The sequence below is a fragment of the Mytilus edulis genome, chromosome 3 (genome assembly GCF_963676685.1).
Source record: "Mytilus edulis chromosome 3, xbMytEdul2.2, whole genome shotgun sequence".
Lineage (NCBI taxonomy): Eukaryota > Metazoa > Mollusca > Bivalvia > Mytilida > Mytilidae > Mytilus > Mytilus edulis.
Genome location: NC_092346.1, coordinates 102,536,687 through 102,559,528, shown reverse-complemented (window position 1 = coordinate 102,559,528; position 22,842 = coordinate 102,536,687). Strand labels below are relative to the sequence as shown.

The 22,842-nt window shown below is 37.4% G+C and overlaps 1 protein-coding gene across 1 annotated transcript; it reads right to left on the bottom strand.

Annotated features, from left to right (window-relative positions):
• Positions 1-583: 583 nt before the first annotated feature.
• On the bottom strand, positions 584-22,686 carry LOC139518029 (uncharacterized). Its single transcript, XM_071309670.1, has 5 exons — positions 22,449-22,686; positions 2,811-2,921; positions 2,193-2,280; positions 1,546-1,713; positions 584-770 (listed from the first exon to the last, which is right to left on the bottom strand). The coding sequence occupies exons 1-5, from the start codon at positions 22,584-22,586 to the stop codon at positions 673-675; spliced, it is 603 nt and encodes a 200-aa protein (XP_071165771.1). The 5' UTR covers positions 22,587-22,686; the 3' UTR covers positions 584-672.
• Between the last annotated feature and the right edge of the window lie 156 nt (positions 22,687-22,842).

Genomic DNA, 22,842 nt, shown 5'->3' with positions numbered 1-22,842 from the left:
TTGTGAAGAGTTGTCTCATTGCCAGTCATACCTCTTCTTCCTTTTTATATGAACCGTTTCTTAAAAATAAATTATAAGGTAACACTAAGTCATATATTATCCGAAATAGTGGAAATTTATCATTTCAAAACTTTGGTAAATTCGCCTGAGATCAGATTGCCACTAGAAGACTGATTAGTTAGATAAAATCCGTGTGGAGTAGATTTGTTTGAAGAGCTCCTTTAAACGATTTAAAGGGACATAATATGAAAAGTTATTCTGTCGATGCCTTTTTTATTGTACTTTTTTTTAATTTGTGGTAAATTTTCAAATTCTTTTCATATTGTGTCCCTTTGAATTGTATAACGGAGCTCTGCAAAACAAATCTACTTCACAAGGATTTGGCGAATGGACTCCACACCATAGATCTGTATGTCGTTGAAGAGCTAATGACTGGTAAGACATAAACAAAATGAAGGATACTTCGTGATTCATATTTCATAACAAGCTTATGTCAGCATTCTAATATATCTCCAAATATCATTATTCTAAATCTCTTAAATTAAAATCCACAAAATCTTAAGCTGAAAGAAAACAACTCATGTTTTGCTGCTGATTTTTATATATAATGAAGTAAACAAATGTGTCAATAATGCAACCGGAACATTTCAATAAGGATTGTTTTATTTTCCTTTATGACTGATGGTGACATTCCCCGGGAACTTGGAAGACATTCTGGTCTTCAATGCGTGGCACTGCATCAGATAAGACGGTGGTACTCTGTATTTTAACTGAAAAAGTAAACAATAAAACACATTTCGGTGATGTTAAAAACCACCCAAAGCACCAATTTGCCAAATATTTATTGGTATGGTGTAACAATTATTCATTATCCGTGCATTGGTATAATATTTTCCTGGACAACAGATCTGATTATCAATTTGATTTAAATCCAGTGATATCGCAACTCACGCGTGCTCGACTTTATAAGCTCTTATGAGAATAACAAAATCAGAGTTCTATATTACAGTATTAGATTGATCTGTTTATTTACAGAATTTGAAAAACTGTACTAGTGTGAAATACATAGACTGTTCTTCGGATCGTCTATTCATCATAATCCTTTCTTCATAAAACTGTATCAACTTTGTGCATTTTTATTAAAGAAAAATAAAAAATAAATAAATACGTGCTATTTATAGCGAAATCAAAATATAAAGGCTCCCTGGTAAGTTCTCTGAGCCCTCTACTAATTAGTAAGGTTCAAGTTGGTATTACAAATGTGTGCAATTAGTCTGAAGACTTGTCTAGTACAAAAATCCCCCAATACAATAAAACAATCTGACAAAAAAACAGAGGCTGATTTATTAATGTGAATATGTGTCTTCATTTTCTATGGATGTGCGCATCATTGTCAAATATCCTGAAAATATTTTTTTCCTGCAAAATAAATGCTTCTTAGAACTCGACGACAACTGAAAGGAACCTAGCATGCTTTTTAACATTCTACAAATTACCTGCATAGTACTCTTTAAAAGAAATAGTGTTTGGTAAATGTAAATTTACCTCCTTGAATGGTTCCATAATCGATTTCTGTCATGAGCAAACAGTCTTTGACAGACACGTGCATCACCGCCATAAAGCCAAGAGACTGCGTAAGATCCGTTCTCCAAACATCCGTCAGAGTATCGCCTATGGTCTCACGTCCAATGTAATAGTTCCCAGCATTTGGACCTAGAAATGAGTAAGAAGATAACAAGGGGATAATAAAATAACTTAAGTAAAAAAAATATAGACAACCACATGGCCACAGCAAATATCCTTGAACATTACCTTCATTAATCACGATAGAAACGTAAGTCTGAAAATCGTATCTGGAAAAACGTGAGATTTTACTCCTTTGCATGTTTCTGATTCAAATTCCACAAGAGGGAGCTTATCGTAAAGTTCATTTCTTAATAAAGAAACTTGATAAAATGAATATCAATGTGGTTATCTCTTATGTCACAGTGTTTTTTGCTATTTCAATGGAGAATGAAATGTTAGTGTCAGATATTTCCTGTCTATTTGCATTCCATTATTTACGTTTTGGCGTTGAATCAAATTTCATTGTTTTCTAGCAATGTGGAGTTTACTATCTATATTCGTATATATATACTGAAAATAAGAATACACAAACTTTTAATCTGCTAACCGAGTCTCTGTGGCATTACCTGGGAAACAGTTAGCTGGCATTGATCCATTTACCAACAAGGCATCTTTTATAGTGCAGTGTCCACCAACAACCTCGTACGTCTTACCCTAATCAAAATTAAGTTGATTTAAATATTTCAAAAAAATCACGTGGTTTGCTCCATATAAACATAACGTGTTACAATACTTTCAAGACTTATATACAGGGTAATTCCTTATTTATATTAAATTAAAAAATATATAGTATATATGTAATCTGGCGCAATTCCCGCAAGGGTAGACGTCATTAAACTCTATTTAGTAGTAGTTGGAAGACATATGCCTACCATTAGCTTGTTATATACTTCCGATTTATACCCTTATCGCAACTTTGATGAACAGAAGATTTGTAGTTTTAGTTCATGTTGCAGGGTTGTTGATTTATAAGCGTAAGCAACACATATGCGTGTTTATCAAGAAGTGGGTGGGTCGCTTGGATCTTAGATTTTCTACATCATGTCTATTTATTTCTAACCAACGTAAAGCTAAAGTCAGAGGTATTTCAATCTTGGATAAAATACTGAGGAATCATAAGTGAATAGTATACACGCGAAATCACATTTAAAAAATCACTATTTTGTGTGCCGAAAAACACTCACAATATTATAGTCCGTGTATGCTACAATGTTCTGGCTTTGTCCATTCTCTGTTTTTGTGACAATATCAATTCGTCGTTTGTTGTCGAAATCCATGTAGACCTTGCCTTTTTTCTACGTGTAAGATAAAAGCAAAATTAAATACATTAGACGCACTTGACATCTGCTTCTTAATCTTTGTTTTATACTGTATTAAAATGTGTATATGAAATAGTAAGACAAGTTCCCTACCAGGGCCATTTTCTAAATTTGATTTACAGTATGACAGCTTCATGTTACAAGAATGTACGACTATAAGAGGCGATTTATCTTCCCCATATTGTTTTTATATTTTTGGACGGTGCTATTCATTTGGTCCTTCTCATGTTGTATATAGTAATAACTTTTTCTCTATGTATAACTGGTAAATCAGTTAATCAGGGATTTCGTTACAAGAAATTGATAAAACTTTTACAAAATTCGTGGATACGATCCATGTTAACTCATTGATCCTTTGATTGAACTTATACCTCAAGGTTTCAATTTAGAATCGTAGTAAAATATTTCATTATTGTTTTATTAATTTTATCTTTTAAACAAATAAAATATCTCTATGAGTACTCATAGTCTCACAGCATGCCGATACTGTTATCTAACATTTTGGCATTGCACAAGGTCATGCGTTTCTCCAATCTTTTTATGACGTCGTTACACTGAATCCGTAAGATGTCTTGAAAAATTATTACACCAGGGTTTTCGATATCACAAACTAGTCAAAACATTTACTAAATTTTATCATCGGTATAAAGACATCATTCGTAAATATAGCTCAACATGCAGACTTCTAATACGTTCAGGTATTTCACATCCAATTTTTTATGGTAATATTCTTTATAAAGCACAAAGGTGTCAGTATTCACCTCAGAAACTTACAAAACCTTTGAATAGACTTATTAAGAAGGGATATAATTACGATACTGTTGTCAAGTCATTAAAGATTGCATATTTTGGCGTTAATATTGAGTCACTGATAAGGTCTTTGCATCGGAACTAACCACATTTATTCTAAAAACAGTTGTTGGCATGACACGGGTTATGTTCTTCTCATATATGTTATGATGGTATGATACTAAACCCCTAACGGGAAGGATTGTGCCTGATGTTCATATGATGAAATCATAATCTTTCAGTCAGTTTAATTGAAGTCTGGAGCTGGCATGTCAGTTAACTGCTAGTAGTCTGTTGTTATTTATGTATTATTGTCATTTTGTTTATTTTCTTTGGTTACATCTTCTGACATCAGACTCGGATTTCTCTTGAACTGAATTTTAATGTGCGTATTGTTATGCGTTTACTTTACTACATTGGTTAGAGGTATAGGGGGAGGGTTGAGATCTCACAAACATGTTTAACCCCGCCGCATTTTTGCGCCTGTCCCAAGTCAGGAGCCTCTGGCCTTTGTTAGTCTTGTATTATTTTTAATTTAGTTTCTTGTGTACAATTTGGAAATTAGTATGGCGTTCATTATCACTGGACTAGTATATATTTGTTTAGGGGCCAGCTGAAGGACGCCTCCGGGTGCGGGAATTTATCGCTACATTGAAGACCTGTTGGTGACCCTCTGCTGTTGTTTTTTATTTGGTCGGGTTGTTGTCTCTTTGACACATTCCCCATTTCCATTCTCAATTTTATTTTGACTAAAATACTGCCAAATTTGTTTTCGTGAACTGTATTGCTATAAATCTGACAGTCTTCTAGATTTCTCGTTTAAATTGTTTCACATTTTTCATGTCGGAACCTTTTATAGCCATCTACTTATTTTCATAACTTTTTGAAGGGGTTTGTCCTGGATAGTTCTCGATCAAGCATAAGACAAACATTCAATAATTACTTTGAACGATACAGACAGAACTTCAACATTATCTGTTTTTGTATAGCTATGAGTTACAATTTATGACAAAAATCAGCAAAGACCCATCGAAACAACATATGATACACAAATTTAATAATACTTTTAGATATTTGGATGATATTTTGGCTCTCAATAATGACGACTTCAGTATGTATACTAAAAATTTATCCTGTTGAACTTACTTTAAATAAAGCTAATATTAATAATGACCACTGCCCTTTCATACATCTTGATATCTATATCATTATAAACGGAAAGCTTAATACTAAAATTTATGATAAAAGAGATGATTTTTCATTTCCTATTATTAATTATCCCTTTTTAGATGGTGACGTTCCCTTGTCACCATTTTACGGTGTTTATATATCTCAACTTGTACGACTCGCTCGTGTATGTAACAATGTTTTAGATTTTAACGGGAGAAATTTATGTATTACTGAAAAATTATTACACCAGGGTTTTCGATATCACAAACTAATCGAAACATTAACTAAATGTTATCATCGGTATAAGGACATCTGATTCGTAAATATAGCTCAACATGCAGACTTCTTATACGTTCAGGTATTTCACATAATTTTTTTTTATAGAAATATTCTTTATAAAGCACAAAAATGTCAGTATTCACCATGGGCGTCAAGTTGGTTACCTATTCCCTATTCCCTATTCGTTACCTATTCCCTATTCCCTATTCGTTGCCTATTCGTTACCTATTCCCTATTCCCTATTCGTTACCTATTCGTTACCTATTCCCTATTCCCTATTCGTTACCTATTCGTTACCTATTCCCTATTCCCTATTCGTTGCCTATTCGTTACCTATTCCCTATTCCCTATTCGTTACCTATTCGTTACCTATTCCCTATTCCCTATTCGTTACCTATTCATTACTTATTTGATTTTTAATATCCTTCCCCCTTTTTAATTATGGCATGGAATAGTTTAATATGGCTGCCGTTACCATGGAAACGGCACAATTGTGAAAAAAATGAGCTTTTGGTTTTTGGTGAACTGTTTGGATATGCTTCAACTCAGAATCATCATATTTTAAAACAATGTAGGTGCCCACTATATACAGGTGTTGGATGATTTTGGCGATTATTGGAACTACTATGTTGCCATGGAAACTACACCAAAATTTTCAAAATTCTAAAAAATGCTCAAAACTTCATGAAACTTCACAGTAATGATGAGCAACATTGGAGTTGGAATTTCCAAAATAGGTCTTGTTACCATGGAAACAATGCAAAAAGGTCAAAAATTTCAAAAATAAGAATTTTCCGCAAACTGGATGAAACTTTACAGAAATGATAACTGGCATAGGCAGAGTTGGATTTAGAAGTTAGAATTTTCAAAATGGCCGCCGTTACCATGGAAACAGCAAAAATATCAAAAATTCAAAATGTTCAAACTTAATGAAACTTTGCAAAAATGTTACTAGACATCTGTAGATGCTCTCTTTGACTTTGGAATTGTCAAAATGGCTGCCGCTCACCTGGTTATAGGGGGAAGGGGTGCCTTCCGTTATTGCTAGCAATTACAAATCTAGTTGTTAATAGTCTTACATATGGTAATAGTTCTGAATTGGTTGAGGTAAAATGATCTTTTTATGACCTATTTATATGTGTTTGTGCTCAACCGATCCTTTTACTTCATGTTCGATACGCATTTGTTCCTTACTTGTTTTTTTATACGTTCTACCTTTTAACTGCTTTATGTCCGTATGTTTGAAGATGGATCTTGGTTCGACGTGATGAAATCACCGTGTTAGCGCTTGCGTAAAAACGAAGATGTGGTATGATTGCCAATGAGACAACACTCCACATTAGACCAAAATGACACAGAAATTATCAACTATAGTTCACTGTACGGCCTTCAACAATGAGCATAGCCCAAACCGTGTAGTCACCTATAAAAGGCCCAGACATGACAACCTCATACAATTCAAACAACAAAACTGACGGCCGTATTTCATATACAAAAAAATAAACGGAAATATGTAACACAAAAACAAACGATAACTACTTAATTTCAGGCTCTTGTCTAGGGACAGGCACATACTTACATAATGTGGTAGAGTTAAACATGTAAGCAGGGTGTACATCGTTTCGGAGCATGCTATTACCTTGTTTAATTCGTTCCATCACTCGCTTATAATTCCCTTATAATACGTGTATCTTACGTGCACCTTTTAAAACATGATTTTCAATTGTTTTGTTGTCTCTGGTGGAAGATTTGGGCTCTTAGAGGTGATATAACTCTATAAGTGCATTTGTATCCGTTCCAGCGGTCGGATAATACCCTGTTAAATATTCGTTACTAATTCGCTTTTAAAAAGTTTGTTGTACGTTGCACCTTTTAGAAAAGGATTTCCAATTGTGTTCATATCTCTGGTGGTAATAATGTGTTCTTATAGATGAAATACCCCTATAAGCGCATATGTACTCGTTCCAGCGATCGGTTAATACCCTGTTACCTATTCGTTACCTATTCGTTACCTATTCACTTATAGTACGTTTGTTGTACGTTGCACCTGTTAGAAAAGGATTTTCAATTAAATTCATATCTCTGGTGGTAACAATGTGTGTTTAGAGATGAAATGACCCCATTAGAGCGCATGTACCCGTTCCAGCGCTCGGTAAATAACCTGTTACCTATTCGTTACTTATTCGCTTTTAATGCGCGGGGTATACGGTGCACCTTGAAATAAATCGTTTTTTAATTGTGTTCAGGTCTCTGGTGGTAAGAATGTGTTCTTAGAGATGAAATGACCCTATTAGCGCGCATGTACCCGTTCCAGCGCTCGGTTAATACCCTGTTACCTATTCGTTACCTATTCGTTACCTATTCGCTTATAATACATTTTTTTATACGTTGCACCTGTTAGAAAAGGATTTTCAATTATATCCAGGTCTCAGTGGTAACAATGTGTTCTTAGAGATGAAATGACCCCATTAGAGTGCATGTACCCGTTACAGCGCTCGGTAAATAACCTGTTACCTATTCGTTACCTATTCGCTTTTAATGCGCGGGGTATACGGTGCACCTTGAAATAAATCGTTTTTTAATTGTGTTCAGGTCTCTGGTGGTAAGAATGTGTTCTTAGAGATGAAATGACCCTATTAGCGCGCATGTACCCGTTTCAGCGCTCGGTTAATACCCTGTTACCTATTCGTTACCTATTCGCTTATAATACATTTTTTTATACGTTTCACCTGTTAGAAAAGGATTTTCAATTATGTGCATGTCTCAGGTGCTAACAATGTGTTCTTAGAGATGAAATTACCCTATTAGCGCTCATGTACCCGTTCTAGTGCTCGGTAAATAATCTTGTTACCTATTCGTTACCTATTCGCTTTTAATGCGCGGGGTATACGCTGCAACTTGAAATAAATCGTGTTTTAATTGTGTTCATGTCTGGTGGTAACAATGTGTTCTTAGAGAGATAAAATGACCCCACTAGAGCGCATGTACCCGTTCCAGCGCTCGGTAAATAACCTGTTACCTATTCGTTACTTATTCGCTTTTAATGCGCGGGGTATACGGTGCACCTTGAAATAAATCGTTTTTAAATTGTGTTCAGGTCTCTGGTGGTAAGAATGTGTTCTTAGAGATGAAATGACCCTATTAGCGCGCATGTACCCGTTCCAGCGCTCGGTTAATACCCTGTTACCTATTCGTTACCTATTCGCTTATAATACATTTTTTTTATACGTTTCACCTGTTAGAAAAGGATTTTCAATTATGTCCATGTCTCAGGTGGTAACAATGTGTTCTTAGAGATGAAATTACCCTATTAGCGCTCATGTACCCGTTCCAGTGCTCGGTAAATAATCTTGTTACCTATTCGTTACCTATTCGCTTTTAATGCGCGGGGTATACGCTGCAACTTGAAATAAATCGTGTTTTAATTGTGTTCATGTCTGGTGGTAACAATGTGTTCTTAGAGATGAAATGACCCTATTAGCGCGCATTTACCCGTTCCAGCGCTCGGTTAATACCCTGTTACCTATTCGTTACCTATTCGCTTATAATACATTTTTTTATACGTTTCACCTGTTAGAAAAGGATTTTCAATTATGTGCATGTCTCAGGTGCTAACAATGTGTTCTTAGAGATGAAATTACCCTATTAGCGCTCATGTACCCGTTCCAGTGCTCGGTAAATAATCTTGTTACCTATTCGTTACCTATTCGCTTTTAATGCGCGGGGTATACGCTGCAACTTGAAATAAATCGTGTTTTAATTGTGTTCATGTCTGGTGGTAACAATGTGTTCTTAGAGAGATAAAATGACCCCACTAGAGCGCATGTACCCGTTCCAGCGCTCGGTAAATAACCTGTTACCTATTCGTTACTTATTCGCTTTTAATGCGCGGGGTATACGGTGCACCTTGAAATAAATCGTTTTTAAATTGTGTTAAGGTCTCTGGTGGTAAGAATGTGTTCTTAGAGATGAAATGACCCTATTAGCGCGCATGTACCCGTTCCAGCGCTCGGTTAATACCCTGTTACCTATTCGTTACCTATTCGCTTATAATACATTTTTTTTATACGTTTCACCTGTTAGAAAAGGATTTTCAATTATGTCCATGTCTCAGGTGGTAACAATGTGTTCTTAGAGATGAAATTACCCTATTAGCGCTCATGTACCCGTTCCAGTGCTCGGTAAATAATCTTGTTACCTATTCGTTACCTATTCGCTTTTAATGCGCGGGGTATACGCTGCAACTTGAAATAAATCGTGTTTTAATTGTGTTCATGTCTGGTGGTAACAATGTGTTCTTAGAGATGAAATGACCCTATTAGCGCGCATTTACCCGTTCCAGCGCTCGGTTAATACCCTGTTACCTATTCGTTACCTATTCGCTTATAATACATTTTTTTATACGTTTCACCTGTTAGAAAAGGATTTTCAATTATGTGCATGTCTCAGGTGCTAACAATGTGTTCTTAGAGATGAAATTACCCTATTAGCGCTCATGTACCCGTTCCAGTGCTCGGTAAATAATCTTGTTACCTATTCGTTACCTATTCGCTTTTAATGCGCGGGGTATACGCTGCAACTTGAAATAAATCGTGTTTTAATTGTGTTCATGTCTGGTGGTAACAATGTGTTCTTAGAGAGATAAAATGACCCCACTAGAGCGCATGTACCCGTTCCAGTGCTCGGTAAATAACCTGTTACCTATTCGTTACTTATTCGCTTTTAATGCGCGGGGTATACGGTGCACCTTGAAATAAATCGTTTTTAAATTGTGTTCAGGTCTCTGGTGGTAAGAATGTGTTCTTAGAGATGAAATGACCCTATTAGCGCGCATGTACCCGTTCCAGCGCTCGGTTAATACCCTGTTACCTATTCGTTACCTATTCGTTACCTATTCGCTTATAATACATTTTTTTATACGTTGCACCTGTTAGAAAAGGATTTTCAATTATATCCAGGTCTCAGTGGTAACAATGTGTTCTTAGAGATGAAATGACCCCATTAGAGTGCATGTACCCGTTACAGCGCTCGGTAAATAACCTGTTACCTATTCGTTACCTATTCGCTTTTAATGCGCGGGGTATACGCTGCAACTTGAAATAAATCGTGTTTTAATTGTGTTCATGTCTGGTGGTAACAATGTGTTCTTAGAGATGAAATGACCCTATTAGCGCGCATTTACCCGTTCCAGCGCTCGGTTAATACCCTGTTACCTATTCGTTACCTATTCGTTACCTATTCGCTTATAATACATTGTTTTATACGTTGCACCTGTTAGAAAAGGGTTTTCAATTATGTCCAGGTCTCAGACGGTAACAATGTGTTCTTAGAGATGAAATGACCCCATTAGAGCGCATGTACCCGTTCCAGCGCTCGGTAAATAACCTGTTACCTATTCGTTACCTATTCGCTTTTAATGCGCGGGGTATACGGTGCACCTTGAAATAAATCGTTTTTTAATTGTGTTCATGTCTGGTGGTAACAATGTGTTCTTAGAGATGAAATGACCCTATTAGCGCGCATATACCCGTTCCAGCGCTCGGTTAATACCCTGTTACCTATTCGTTACCTATTCGTTACCTATTCGCTTATAATACATTTTTTTATACGTTTCACCTGTTAGAAAAGGATTTTCAATTATGTCCAGGTCTCAGACGGTAACAATGTGTTCTTAGAGATGAAATGACCCAATTAGAGCGCATGTACCCGTTCCAGCGCTCGGTAAATAACCTGTTACCTATTCGTTACCTATTCGCTTTTAATGCACGGGGTATACGCTGCAACTTGAAATAAATCGTGTTTTAATTGTGTTCATGTCTGGTGGTAACAATGTGTTCTTAGAGATGAAATGACCCCATTAGAGCGCATGTACCCGTTCCAGCGCTCGGTAAATAACCTGTTACCTATTCGTTACTTATTCGCTTTTAATGCACGGGGTATACGCTGCAACTTGAAATAAATCGTGTTTTAATTGTGTTCATGTCTGGTGGTAACAATGTGTTCTTAGAGATGAAATGACCCCATTAGAGCGCATGTACCCGTTCCAGCGCTCGGTAAATAACCTGTTACCTATTCGTTACTTATTCGCTTTTAATGCGCGGGGTATACGGTGCACCTTGAAATAAATCGTTTTTTAATTGTGTTCAGGTCTCTGGTGGTAAGAATGTGTTCTTAGAGATGAAATGACCCTATTAGCGCGCATGTACCCGTTCCAGCGCTCGGTTAATACCCTGTTACCTATTCGTTACCTATTCGTTACCTATTCGCTTATAATACATTTTTTTATACGTTTCACCTGTTAGAAAAGGATTTTCAATTATGTCCAGGTCTCAGACGGTAACAATGTGTTCTTAAAGATGAAATGACCCCATTAGAGCGCATGTACCCGTTCCAGCGCTCGGTAAATAACCTGTTACCTATTCGTTACCTATTCGCTTTTAATGCGCGGGGTATACGATGCAACTTGAAATAAATCGTGTTTTAATTGTGTTTATGTCTGGTGGTAACAATCTGTTCTTAGAGATGAAATGACCCCATTACAGCGCATGTACCCGTTCCAGCGCTCGGTAAATAACCTGTTACCTATTCGTTACTTATTCGCTTTTAATGCGCGGGGTATACGGTGCACCTTGAAATAAATCGTTTTTTAATTGTGTTCAGGTCTCTGGTGGTAAGAATGTGTTCTTAGAGATGAAATGATCCTATTAGCGCGCATGTACCCGTTCCAGCGCTCGGTTAATACCCTGTTACCTATTCGTTACCTATTCAGTACCTATTCGCTTATAATACATTGTTTTATACGTTGCACCTGTTAGAAAAGGATTTTCAATTATGTCCAGGTCTCAGACGGTAACAATGTGTTCTTAGAGATGAAATGACCCCATTAGAGCGCATGTACCCGTTCCAGCGCTCGGTAAATAGCCTGTTACCTATTCGCTTTTAATGCGCGGGGTATACGGTGCACCTTGAAATAAATCGTTTTTTAATTGTGTTCATGTCTGGTGGTAACAATGTGTTCTTAGAGATGAAATTACCCTATTAGCGCGCATGTACCCGTTCCAGCGCTCGGTTAATACCCTGTTACCTATTCGTTACCTATTCGTTACCTATTCGCTTATAATACATTTTTTTATACGTTTCACCTGTTAGAAAAGGATTTTCAATTATGTCCAGGTCTCAGACGGTAACAATGTGTTCTTAGAGATGAAATGACCCCATTAGAGCGCATGTACCCGTTCCAGCGCTCGGTAAATAACCTGTTACCTATTCGTTACCTATTCGTTACCTATTCACTTATAATACGTTTGTTGTACGTTGCACCTTTTAGAAAAGGATTTTCAATTGTGTCCATGTCTCTGGTGGTAACAATGTGTTCTTAGAGATGAAATGACACTATTAGCGCGCATGTACCCGTTCCAGCGCTCGGTTAATACCCTGTTACCTATTCGTTACCTATTCGCTTATAATACATTTTTTTTATACGTTTCACCTGTTAGAAAAGGATTTTCAATTATGTCCATGTCTCAGGTGGTAACAATGTGTTCTTAGAGATGAAATTACCCTATTAGCGCTCATGTACCCGTTCCAGTGCTCGGTAAATAATCTTGTTACCTATTCGTTACCTATTCGCTTTTAATGCGCGGGGTATACGCTGCAACTTGAAATAAATCGTGTTTTAATTGTGTTCATGTCTGGTGGTAACAATGTGTTCTTAGAGATGAAATGACCCTATTAGCGCGCATTTACCCGTTCCAGCGCTCGGTTAATACCCTGTTACCTATTCGTTACCTATTCGTTACCTATTCGCTTATAATACATTGTTTTATACGTTGCACCTGTTAGAAAAGGGTTTTCAATTATGTCCAGGTCTCAGACGGTAACAATGTGTTCTTAGAGATGAAATGACCCCATTAGAGCGCATGTACCCGTTCCAGCGCTCGGTAAATAACCTGTTACCTATTCGTTACCTATTCGCTTTTAATGCGCGGGGTATACGGTGCACCTTGAAATAAATCGTTTTTTAATTGTGTTCATGTCTGGTGGTAACAATGTGTTCTTAGAGATGAAATGACCCTATTAGCGCGCATATACCCGTTCCAGCGCTCGGTTAATACCCTGTTACCTATTCGTTACCTATTCGTTACCTATTCGCTTATAATACATTTTTTTATACGTTTCACCTGTTAGAAAAGGATTTTCAATTATGTCCAGGTCTCAGACGGTAACAATGTGTTCTTAGAGATGAAATGACCCAATTAGAGCGCATGTACCCGTTCCAGCGCTCGGTAAATAACCTGTTACCTATTCGTTACCTATTCGCTTTTAATGCACGGGGTATACGCTGCAACTTGAAATAAATCGTGTTTTAATTGTGTTCATGTCTGGTGGTAACAATGTGTTCTTAGAGATGAAATGACCCCATTAGAGCGCATGTACCCGTTCCAGCGCTCGGTAAATAACCTGTTACCTATTCGTTACTTATTCGCTTTTAATGCGCGGGGTATACGGTGCACCTTGAAATAAATCGTTTTTTAATTGTGTTCAGGTCTCTGGTGGTAAGAATGTGTTCTTAGAGATGAAATGACCCTATTAGCGCGCATGTACCCGTTCCAGCGCTCGGTTAATACCCTGTTACCTATTCGTTACCTATTCGTTACCTATTCGCTTATAATACATTTTTTTATACGTTTCACCTGTTAGAAAAGGATTTTCAATTATGTCCAGGTCTCAGACGGTAACAATGTGTTCTTAAAGATGAAATGACCCCATTAGAGCGCATGTACCCGTTCCAGCGCTCGGTAAATAACCTGTTACCTATTCGTTACCTATTCGCTTTTAATGCGCGGGGTATACGATGCAACTTGAAATAAATCGTGTTTTAATTGTGTTTATGTCTGGTGGTAACAATCTGTTCTTAGAGATGAAATGACCCCATTACAGCGCATGTACCCGTTCCAGCGCTCGGTAAATAACCTGTTACCTATTCGTTACTTATTCGCTTTTAATGCGCGGGGTATACGGTGCACCTTGAAATAAATCGTTTTTTAATTGTGTTCAGGTCTCTGGTGGTAAGAATGTGTTCTTAGAGATGAAATGATCCTATTAGCGCGCATGTACCCGTTCCAGCGCTCGGTTAATACCCTGTTACCTATTCGTTACCTATTCGTTACCTATTCGCTTATAATACATTGTTTTATACGTTGCACCTGTTAGAAAAGGATTTTCAATTATGTCCAGGTCTCAGACGGTAACAATGTGTTCTTAGAGATGAAATGACCCCATTAGAGCGCATGTACCCGTTCCAGCGCTCGGTAAATAGCCTGTTACCTATTCGCTTTTAATGCGCGGGGTATACGGTGCACCTTGAAATAAATCGTTTTTTAATTGTGTTCATGTCTGGTGGTAACAATGTGTTCTTAGAGATGAAATTACCCTATTAGCGCGCATGTACCCGTTCCAGCGCTCGGTTAATACCCTGTTACCTATTCGTTACCTATTCGTTACCTATTCGCTTATAATACATTTTTTTATACGTTTCACCTGTTAGAAAAGGATTTTCAATTATGTCCAGGTCTCAGACGGTAACAATGTGTTCTTAGAGATGAAATGACCCCATTAGAGCGCATGTACCCGTTCCAGCGCTCGGTAAATAACCTGTTACCTATTCGTTACCTATTCGTTACCTATTCACTTATAATACGTTTGTTGTACGTTGCACCTTTTAGAAAAGGATTTTCAATTGTGTCCATGTCTCTGGTGGTAACAATGTGTTCTTAGAGATGAAATGACACTATTAGCGCACATGTACCCATTCCAGCGCTCGGTTAATACCCTGTTACCTATTCGTTACCTATTCGTTACCTATTCACTTATAATACGTTTGTTGTACGTTGCACCTTTTAGAAAAGGATTTTTAATTGTGTCCATGTCTCTGGTGGTAACAATGTGTTCTTAGAGATGAAATGACACTATTAGCGCGCATGTACCCGTTCCAGCGCTCGGTTAATACCCTGTTACCTATTCGTTACCTATTCGTTACTTATTCGCTTTATATACGTTTGTTGTACGTTGCACTTTTTAGAAAAGGATTTTTACTTGTGTTCATGTCTCTGGTGGTAACAGTGTGTTCTTAGAGATGAAACGACCCTATTAGCGCGCATGTACCCGTTCCAGCGCTCAGTTAATACCCTGTTACCTATTCGTTACCTATTCGTTACTTATTCGCTTATAATACGTTTGTTGTACGTTGCACCTTTTAGAAAAAGATTTTCATTTGTGTTCATGTCTCTGGTGGTAACAATGTGTTCTTAGAGGCATCACTCGCACCCGAAAAGTGGAAAAGGGTAAATATAAGTTGCAAAACTTGTTTCCCAATCCACTATAAATAAATATATTCAAATTAAAAAATAAAACGTGTGTTATGCGTTTGCTCTAGAAAAAAAGAAATATGTTTGTGTCTTTGGTGGTAACTGTCGGTTTTTAGAGGTGAAATAACCCTAATAGAACATATGTACCCCTTTCAGCGCTCGACTGATAACCTGTAACCTATTCGTTCCTTATTCGCTTTAAATACGCATGGTATACGTTGCACCTTGAAATAAATCGATTATCGATTGCTTTCACGTCTCTGGTGGTAATTATGTGTTCTGTGATCTGAGTTGAAAAAACTCTATTAGCGCATATGTACCCATTTCACCGCTCAGTGATACCCTGTTACTTATTCGTTCCTTATTCGCTTTTAAAACGTGTGTAATGCGTTGCACTTTATAAAAAGAAATATTTTTGTGTCTCTGGTGGTAACTGTCGGTTCTTAGAGGAGAAATAACCTTAATCGAACATATGTACCCGTTTCAGCGCTCGACTACTTGAAATAAGAAGTAACAAATAGGTAACAAGGTATAAGCCGAACGCTGGAACGGGTACATACGCGCTAAAAGGGTTATTTCATCTCTAAGAACACATTGTTACCACCAGAGACATGAACACAAATGAAAATCTTTTTCTAAAAGGTGCAACGTACAACAAACGTATTATAAGCAAATAAGTAACGAATAGGTAACGAATAGGTAATAGGGTATCAACCGAGCGCTGGAACGGGTACATGCGCGCTAATAGTGTCATTTCATCTCTAAGAACACATTGTTACCACCAGAGACATGGACATAATTGAAAATCCTTTTCTAAAAGGTGCAACGTACAACAAACGTATTATAAGTGAATAGGTAACGAATAGGTAACGAATAGGTAACAGGGTATTAACCGAGCGCTGGAATGGGTACATGTGCGCTAATAGTGTCATTTCATCTCTAAGAACACATTGTTACCACCAGAGACATGGACACAATTGAAAATCCTTTTCTAAAAGGTGCAACGTACATCAAACGTATTATAAGTGAATAGGTAACGAATAGGTAACGAATAGGTAACAGGGTATTAACCGAGCGCTGGAACGGGTACATGCGCGCTAATAGGGTCATTTCATCTCTAAGAACACATTGTTACCACCAGAGACATGGACACAATTGAAAATCATTTTCTAAAAGCTGCAACGTACATCAAACGTATTATAAGTGAATAGGTAACGAATAGGTAACGAATAGGTAACAGGGTATTAACCGAGCGCTGGAAAGGTACATGCACACTAATAGGGTCATTTCATCTCTAATTACACATTGTTACCACAAGAGACATGAACACAAGTAAAAATCCTTTTCTAAAAGGTGCAACGTACAACAAACGTATTATAAGTGAATAGGTAACGAATAGGTAACGAATAGGTAACAGGGTATTAACCGAGCGCTGGAACGGGTACATGCGCGCTAATAGGGTAATTTCATCTCTAAGAACACATTCTTACCACCAGAGACCTGAACACAATTAAAAAACTATTTATTTCAAGGTGCAGCGTATAACCCCCGCATTAAAAGCGAATAGGTAACGAATAGGTAACAGGTTATTTACCGAGCGCTGGAACGGGTACATGCGCTCTAATGGGGTCATTTCATCTCTAAGAACACATTGTTACCGTCTGAGACCTGGACATAATTGAAAATCCTTTTCTAACAGGTGCAACGTATAAAAAAATGTATTATAAGCGAAAAGGTAACGAATAGGTAACGAATAGGTAACAGGGTATTAACCGAGCGCTGGAACGGGTACATGCGCGCTAATAGGATCATTTCATCTCTAAGAACACATTCTTACCACCAGAGACCTGAACACAATTAAAAACACGATTTATTTCAAGGTGCACAGTATACCCCGCGCATTAAAAGCGAATAGGTAACGAATAGGTAACAGGTTATTTACCGAGCGCTGGAACGGGTACATGCGCTCTAATGGGGTCATTTCATCTTTAAGAACATATTGTTACCGTCTGAGACCTGGACATAATTGAAAATCCTTTTCTAACAGGTGCAACGTATAAAAAAATGTATTATAAGCGAATAGGTAACGAATAGGTAACGAATAGGTAACAGGGTATTAACCGAGCGCTGGAACGGGTACATGCGCGCTAATAGGATCATTTCATCTCTAAGAACACATTCTTACCACAAGAGACCTGAACACAATTAAAAAACGATTTATTTCAAGGTGCACCGTATACCCCGCGCATTAAAAGCGAATAGGTAACGAATAGGTAACAGGTTATTTACCGAGCGTTGGAACGGGTACATGCGCTCTAATGGGGTCATTTCATCTTTAAGAACATATTGTTACCGTCTGAGACCTGGACATAATTGAAAATCCTTTTCTAACAGGTGCAACGTATAAAAAAATGTATTATAAGCGAATAGGTAACGAATAGGTAACGAATAGGTAACAGGGTATTAACCGAGCGCTGGAACGGGAACATGCGCGCTAATAGGGCAATTTCATCTCTAAGAACACATTCCTACCACCAGAGACCTGAACACAATTAAAAAACGATTTATTACAAGGTGCACCGTATACCCCGCGCATTAAAAGCGAATAGGTAACGAATAGGTAACAGGGTATTAACCGAGCGCTGGAACGGGTACATGCGCGCTAATAGGGTAATTTCATCTCTAAGAACACATTCCTACCACCAGAGACCTGAACACAATTAAAAAACGATTTATTTCAAGGTGCACCGTATACCCCGCGCATTAAAAGCGAATAGGTAACGAATAGGTAACAGGGTATTAACCGAGCGCTGGAACGGGTACGTGCGCGCTAATAGGGTAATTTCATCTCTAAGAACACATTCCTACCACCAGAGACATGAACACAATTAAAAAACGATTTATTTCAAGGTGCACCGTATACCCCGCGCATTAAAAGCGAATAGGTAACGAATAGGTAACAGGTTATTTACCGACCGCTGGAACGGGTACATGCGCTCTAATGGGGTCATTTCATCTTTAAGAACATATTGTTACCGTCTGAGACCTGGACATAATTGAAAATCATTTTCTAACAGGTGAAACGTATAAAAAAATGTATTATAAGCGAATAGGTAACGAATAGGTAACAGGGTATTAACCGAGCGCTGGAACGGGTACATGCGCGCTAATAGGGTCATTTCATCTCTAAGAACACATTGTTACCACCAGACATGAACACAATTAAAAAACGATTTATTTCAAGGTGCACCGTATACCCCGCGCATTAAAAGCGAATAGGTAACGAATAGGTAACAGGTTATTTACCGAGCGTTGGAACGGGTACATGCGCTCTAATGGGGTCATTTCATCTTTAAGAACATATTGTTACCGTCTGAGACCTGGACATAATTGAAAATCCTTTTCTAACAGGTGCAACGTATAAAAAAATGTATTATAAGCGAATAGGTAACGAATAGGTAACGAATAGGTAACAGGGTATTAACCGAGCGCTGGAACGGGTACATGCGCGCTAATAGGGTAATTTCATCTCTAAGAACACATTCTTAGCACCAGAGACCTGAACACAATTAAAAAACGATTTATTTCAAGGTGCAGCGTATACCCCCCGCATCAAAAGCGAATAGGTAACGAATAGGTAACAGGTTATTTACCGAGCGCTGGAACGGGTACATGCGCTCTAATGGGGTCATTTCATCTCTAAGAACACATTGTTACCGTCTGAGACCTGGACATAATTGAAAATCCTTTTCTAACAGGTGCAACGTATAAAAAAATGTATTATAAGCGAATAGGTAACGATTAGGTAACGAATAGGTAACAGGGTATTAACCGAGCGCTGGAACGGGTACATGCGCGCTAATAGGGTAATTTCATCTCTAAGAACACATTCTTACCACCAGAGACCTGAACACAATTAAAAAACGATTTATTTCAAGGTGCACCGTATACCCCGCGCATTAAAAGCGAATAAGTAACGAATAGGTAACAGGTTATTTACCGAGCGCTGGAACGGGTACATGTGCTCTAATTGGGTCATTTCATCTCTAAGAACACATTGTTACCACCAGAGATATGAATTTAATTGAAAATCCTTTTCTAAAAGGTGCAACGTACAACAAACGTACTATAAGTGAATAGGTAACGAATAGGTAACAGGGTATTAACCGATCGCTGGAACGAGTACATATGCGCTTCAAGGGGTATTTCATCTATAAGAACACATTATTACCACCAGAGATATGAACACAATTGGAAATCCTTTTCTAAAAGGTGCAACGTACAACAAACTTTTTAAAAGCGAATTAGTAACGAATATTTAACAGGGTATTATCCGACCGCTGGAACGGATACAAATGCACTTATAGAGTTATATCACCTCTATGAGCCCAAATCTTCCACCAGAGACAACAAAACAATTGAAAATCATGTTTTAAAAGGTGCAACGTAAGATACACGTATTATAAGGGAATTATAAGCGAGTGATGGAACGAATTAAACAAGGTAATAGCATGCTCCGAAACGATGTACACCCTGCTTACATGTTTAACTCTACCACATTATGTAAGTATGTGCCTGCCCCTAGACAAGAGCCTGAAATTAAGTAGTTATCGTTTGTTTTTGTGTTACATATTTCCGTTTATTTTTTTGTATATGAAATACGGCCGTCAGTTTTGTTGTTTGAATTGTATGAGGTTGTCATGTCTGGGCCTTTTATAGGTGACTACACGGTTTGGGCTATGCTCATTGTTGAAGGCCGTACAGTGAACTATAGTTGATAATTTCTGTGTCATTTTGGTCTAATGTGGAGTGTTGTCTCATTGGCAATCATACCCCATCTTCGTTTTTACGCAAGCGCTAACACGGTGATTTCATCCCGTCGAACCAAGATCCATCTTCAAACATACGGACATAAACCAGTTAAAAGGTAGAACGTATAAAAAACAAGTAAGGAACAAATGCGTATCGAACATGAAGTAAAAGGATCGGTTGAGCACAAACACATATAAATAGATCATTTTACCTCAACCAATTCAGAACTATTACAATATGTAAGACTATTAACAACTAGGTTTGTAATTGCTAGCAATAACGGAAGGCACCCCTTCCCCCTATTACCAGTTGAGCGGCAGCCATTTTGACAATTCCAAAGTCAAAGAGAGCATCTACAGATGTCTAGTAACATTTTTGCAAAGTTTCATTAAGTTTGAACATTTTGAATTTTTGATATTTTTGCTGTTTCCATGGTTACGGCGGCCATTTTGAAAATTCTAACTTCAAAATCCAACTCTGCCTATGCCAGTTACCATTCCTGTAAAGTTTCATCCAGTTTGCGGAAAATTCTTATTTTTGAATTTTTTGACCTTTTTGCATTGTTTCCATGGTAACAAGACCTATTTTGGAAATTCCAACTCCAATGTTGCTCATCATTACTGTGAAGTTTCATGAAGTTTTGAGCAGTTTTAGAATTTTGAAAATTTTGGTGTAGTTTCCATGGCAACATAGTAGTTCCAATGATCGCCAAAATCATCCAACACCTGTATATAGTGGGCACCTACATTGTTTTAAAATATGATGATTCTAAGTTGAAGCATATCCAAACAGTTCACCAAAAACCAAAAACTCATTTTTTTCACAATTGTGCCGTTTCCATGGTAACGGCAGCCATATTAAACTATTCCATGCCATAATTAAAAAGGGGGAAGGATATTAAAAATCAAATAAGTAGCGAATAGGTAACGAATAGGGAATAGGGAATAGGTAACGAATAGGTAACGAATAGGGAATAGGGAATAGGTAACGAATAGGTAACGAATAGGGAATAGGGAATAGGTAACGAATAGGCAACGAATAGGGAATAGGGAATAGGTAACGAATAGGTAACGAATAGGGAATAGGGAATAGGTAACGAATAGGCAACGAATAGGGAATAGGGAATAGGTAACGAATAGGGAATAGGGAATAGGTAACCAACTTGACGCCCATGTATTCACCTCAGAAGCTAACAAAACCTATAAATAGACTTATTAAGAAGGGATATAGTTACGATGCTGTTGTCAGGTCATTAAAGATTGCACATTTTGGCGTTAATATTGATTCACTTATAAGGTCTTTGTATCGGAACTTAACACATATTTAAAAACCAGTTGTTGGCATGACACGGGTTATGTTCTTCTCATACATGTTACGATGGTATGATACTAAAACACTAACGGAAATGATTGTGCCTGATATTCATATGATGAAGACATAATCTTTCAATCAGTTTAATTGAAGTCTGGAGCTGGCATATCAGTAAACTGCAAGTAGCCTGTTGTTATTTATGTACTATTGTCATTTTGTTTGTTTTTTCTTTGGTTACATCTTCTGACATTAGACTCGGACTTCTCTTGAACTGAATTTTTAATGTGCGTATTGTTATGCGTTTACTTTTCTACATTGGCTAGAGGTATAGGGGGAGAGTTGAGATCTCATAAACATGTTTAACCCCGCCGCATTTTAACGCCTGTCCCAAGTCAGGAGCCTCTGGCCTTTGTTAGTCTTGTATTATTTTTAATTTAGTTTCTTGTGTACAATTCGGAGTTTAGTATGGCGTTCATTTAACTAGTATATATATTTGTTAAGGGGCCAGCTGAAGGACGCCTCCGGGTGCGGGAATTTCTCGCTACATTGAAGACCTGTCGGTGACCTTCTGCTGTTGTCTGTTCTATGGTCGGTTTGTTGTCTCTTTGATACATTCCCCATTTCAATTCTCAATTTTATTGTTTAGTGAAATTGTGCTGTATTTTAGATCACCTTTCAATCAAGCTGAACTCGCCGATAACTCTAGAAGTTAAGTTCAAATTTTCGAGCTGTCAAATGTAAGATTATTTTTTGTAACATGAATATTATAGCTTACCTCAAAAGAATGAAATCCATTTTGATCAAACTCACTTGTCACAGTAAATTTACTGTAGGTTGCCTGTCTTGGCATACAACATGAAGGATCAGCTCCAACACAAAACGGAATTAACATAAGAAAAACGCAATACTTCATCTTGGCATGCAGGTAAAAATATCACTAGATATCTTACTGATAACCTATTTGATTAAAGTATCAAGTAGAAGTGTACTTGGGTAGGAAAAACACTTGCAGATTTAAAAATTCCCCTTAGCAGTCAAGGTCATCACAAAATTTCAACCTCATTTCTGACTCAACGTGTGTCAAAGATAGGTAAACAAAAGCTAAAACTTTAGTATTTATCAGTTATTTACATACATTTAGGGTGATAAAAAATTGTTTGTTTCTAAAT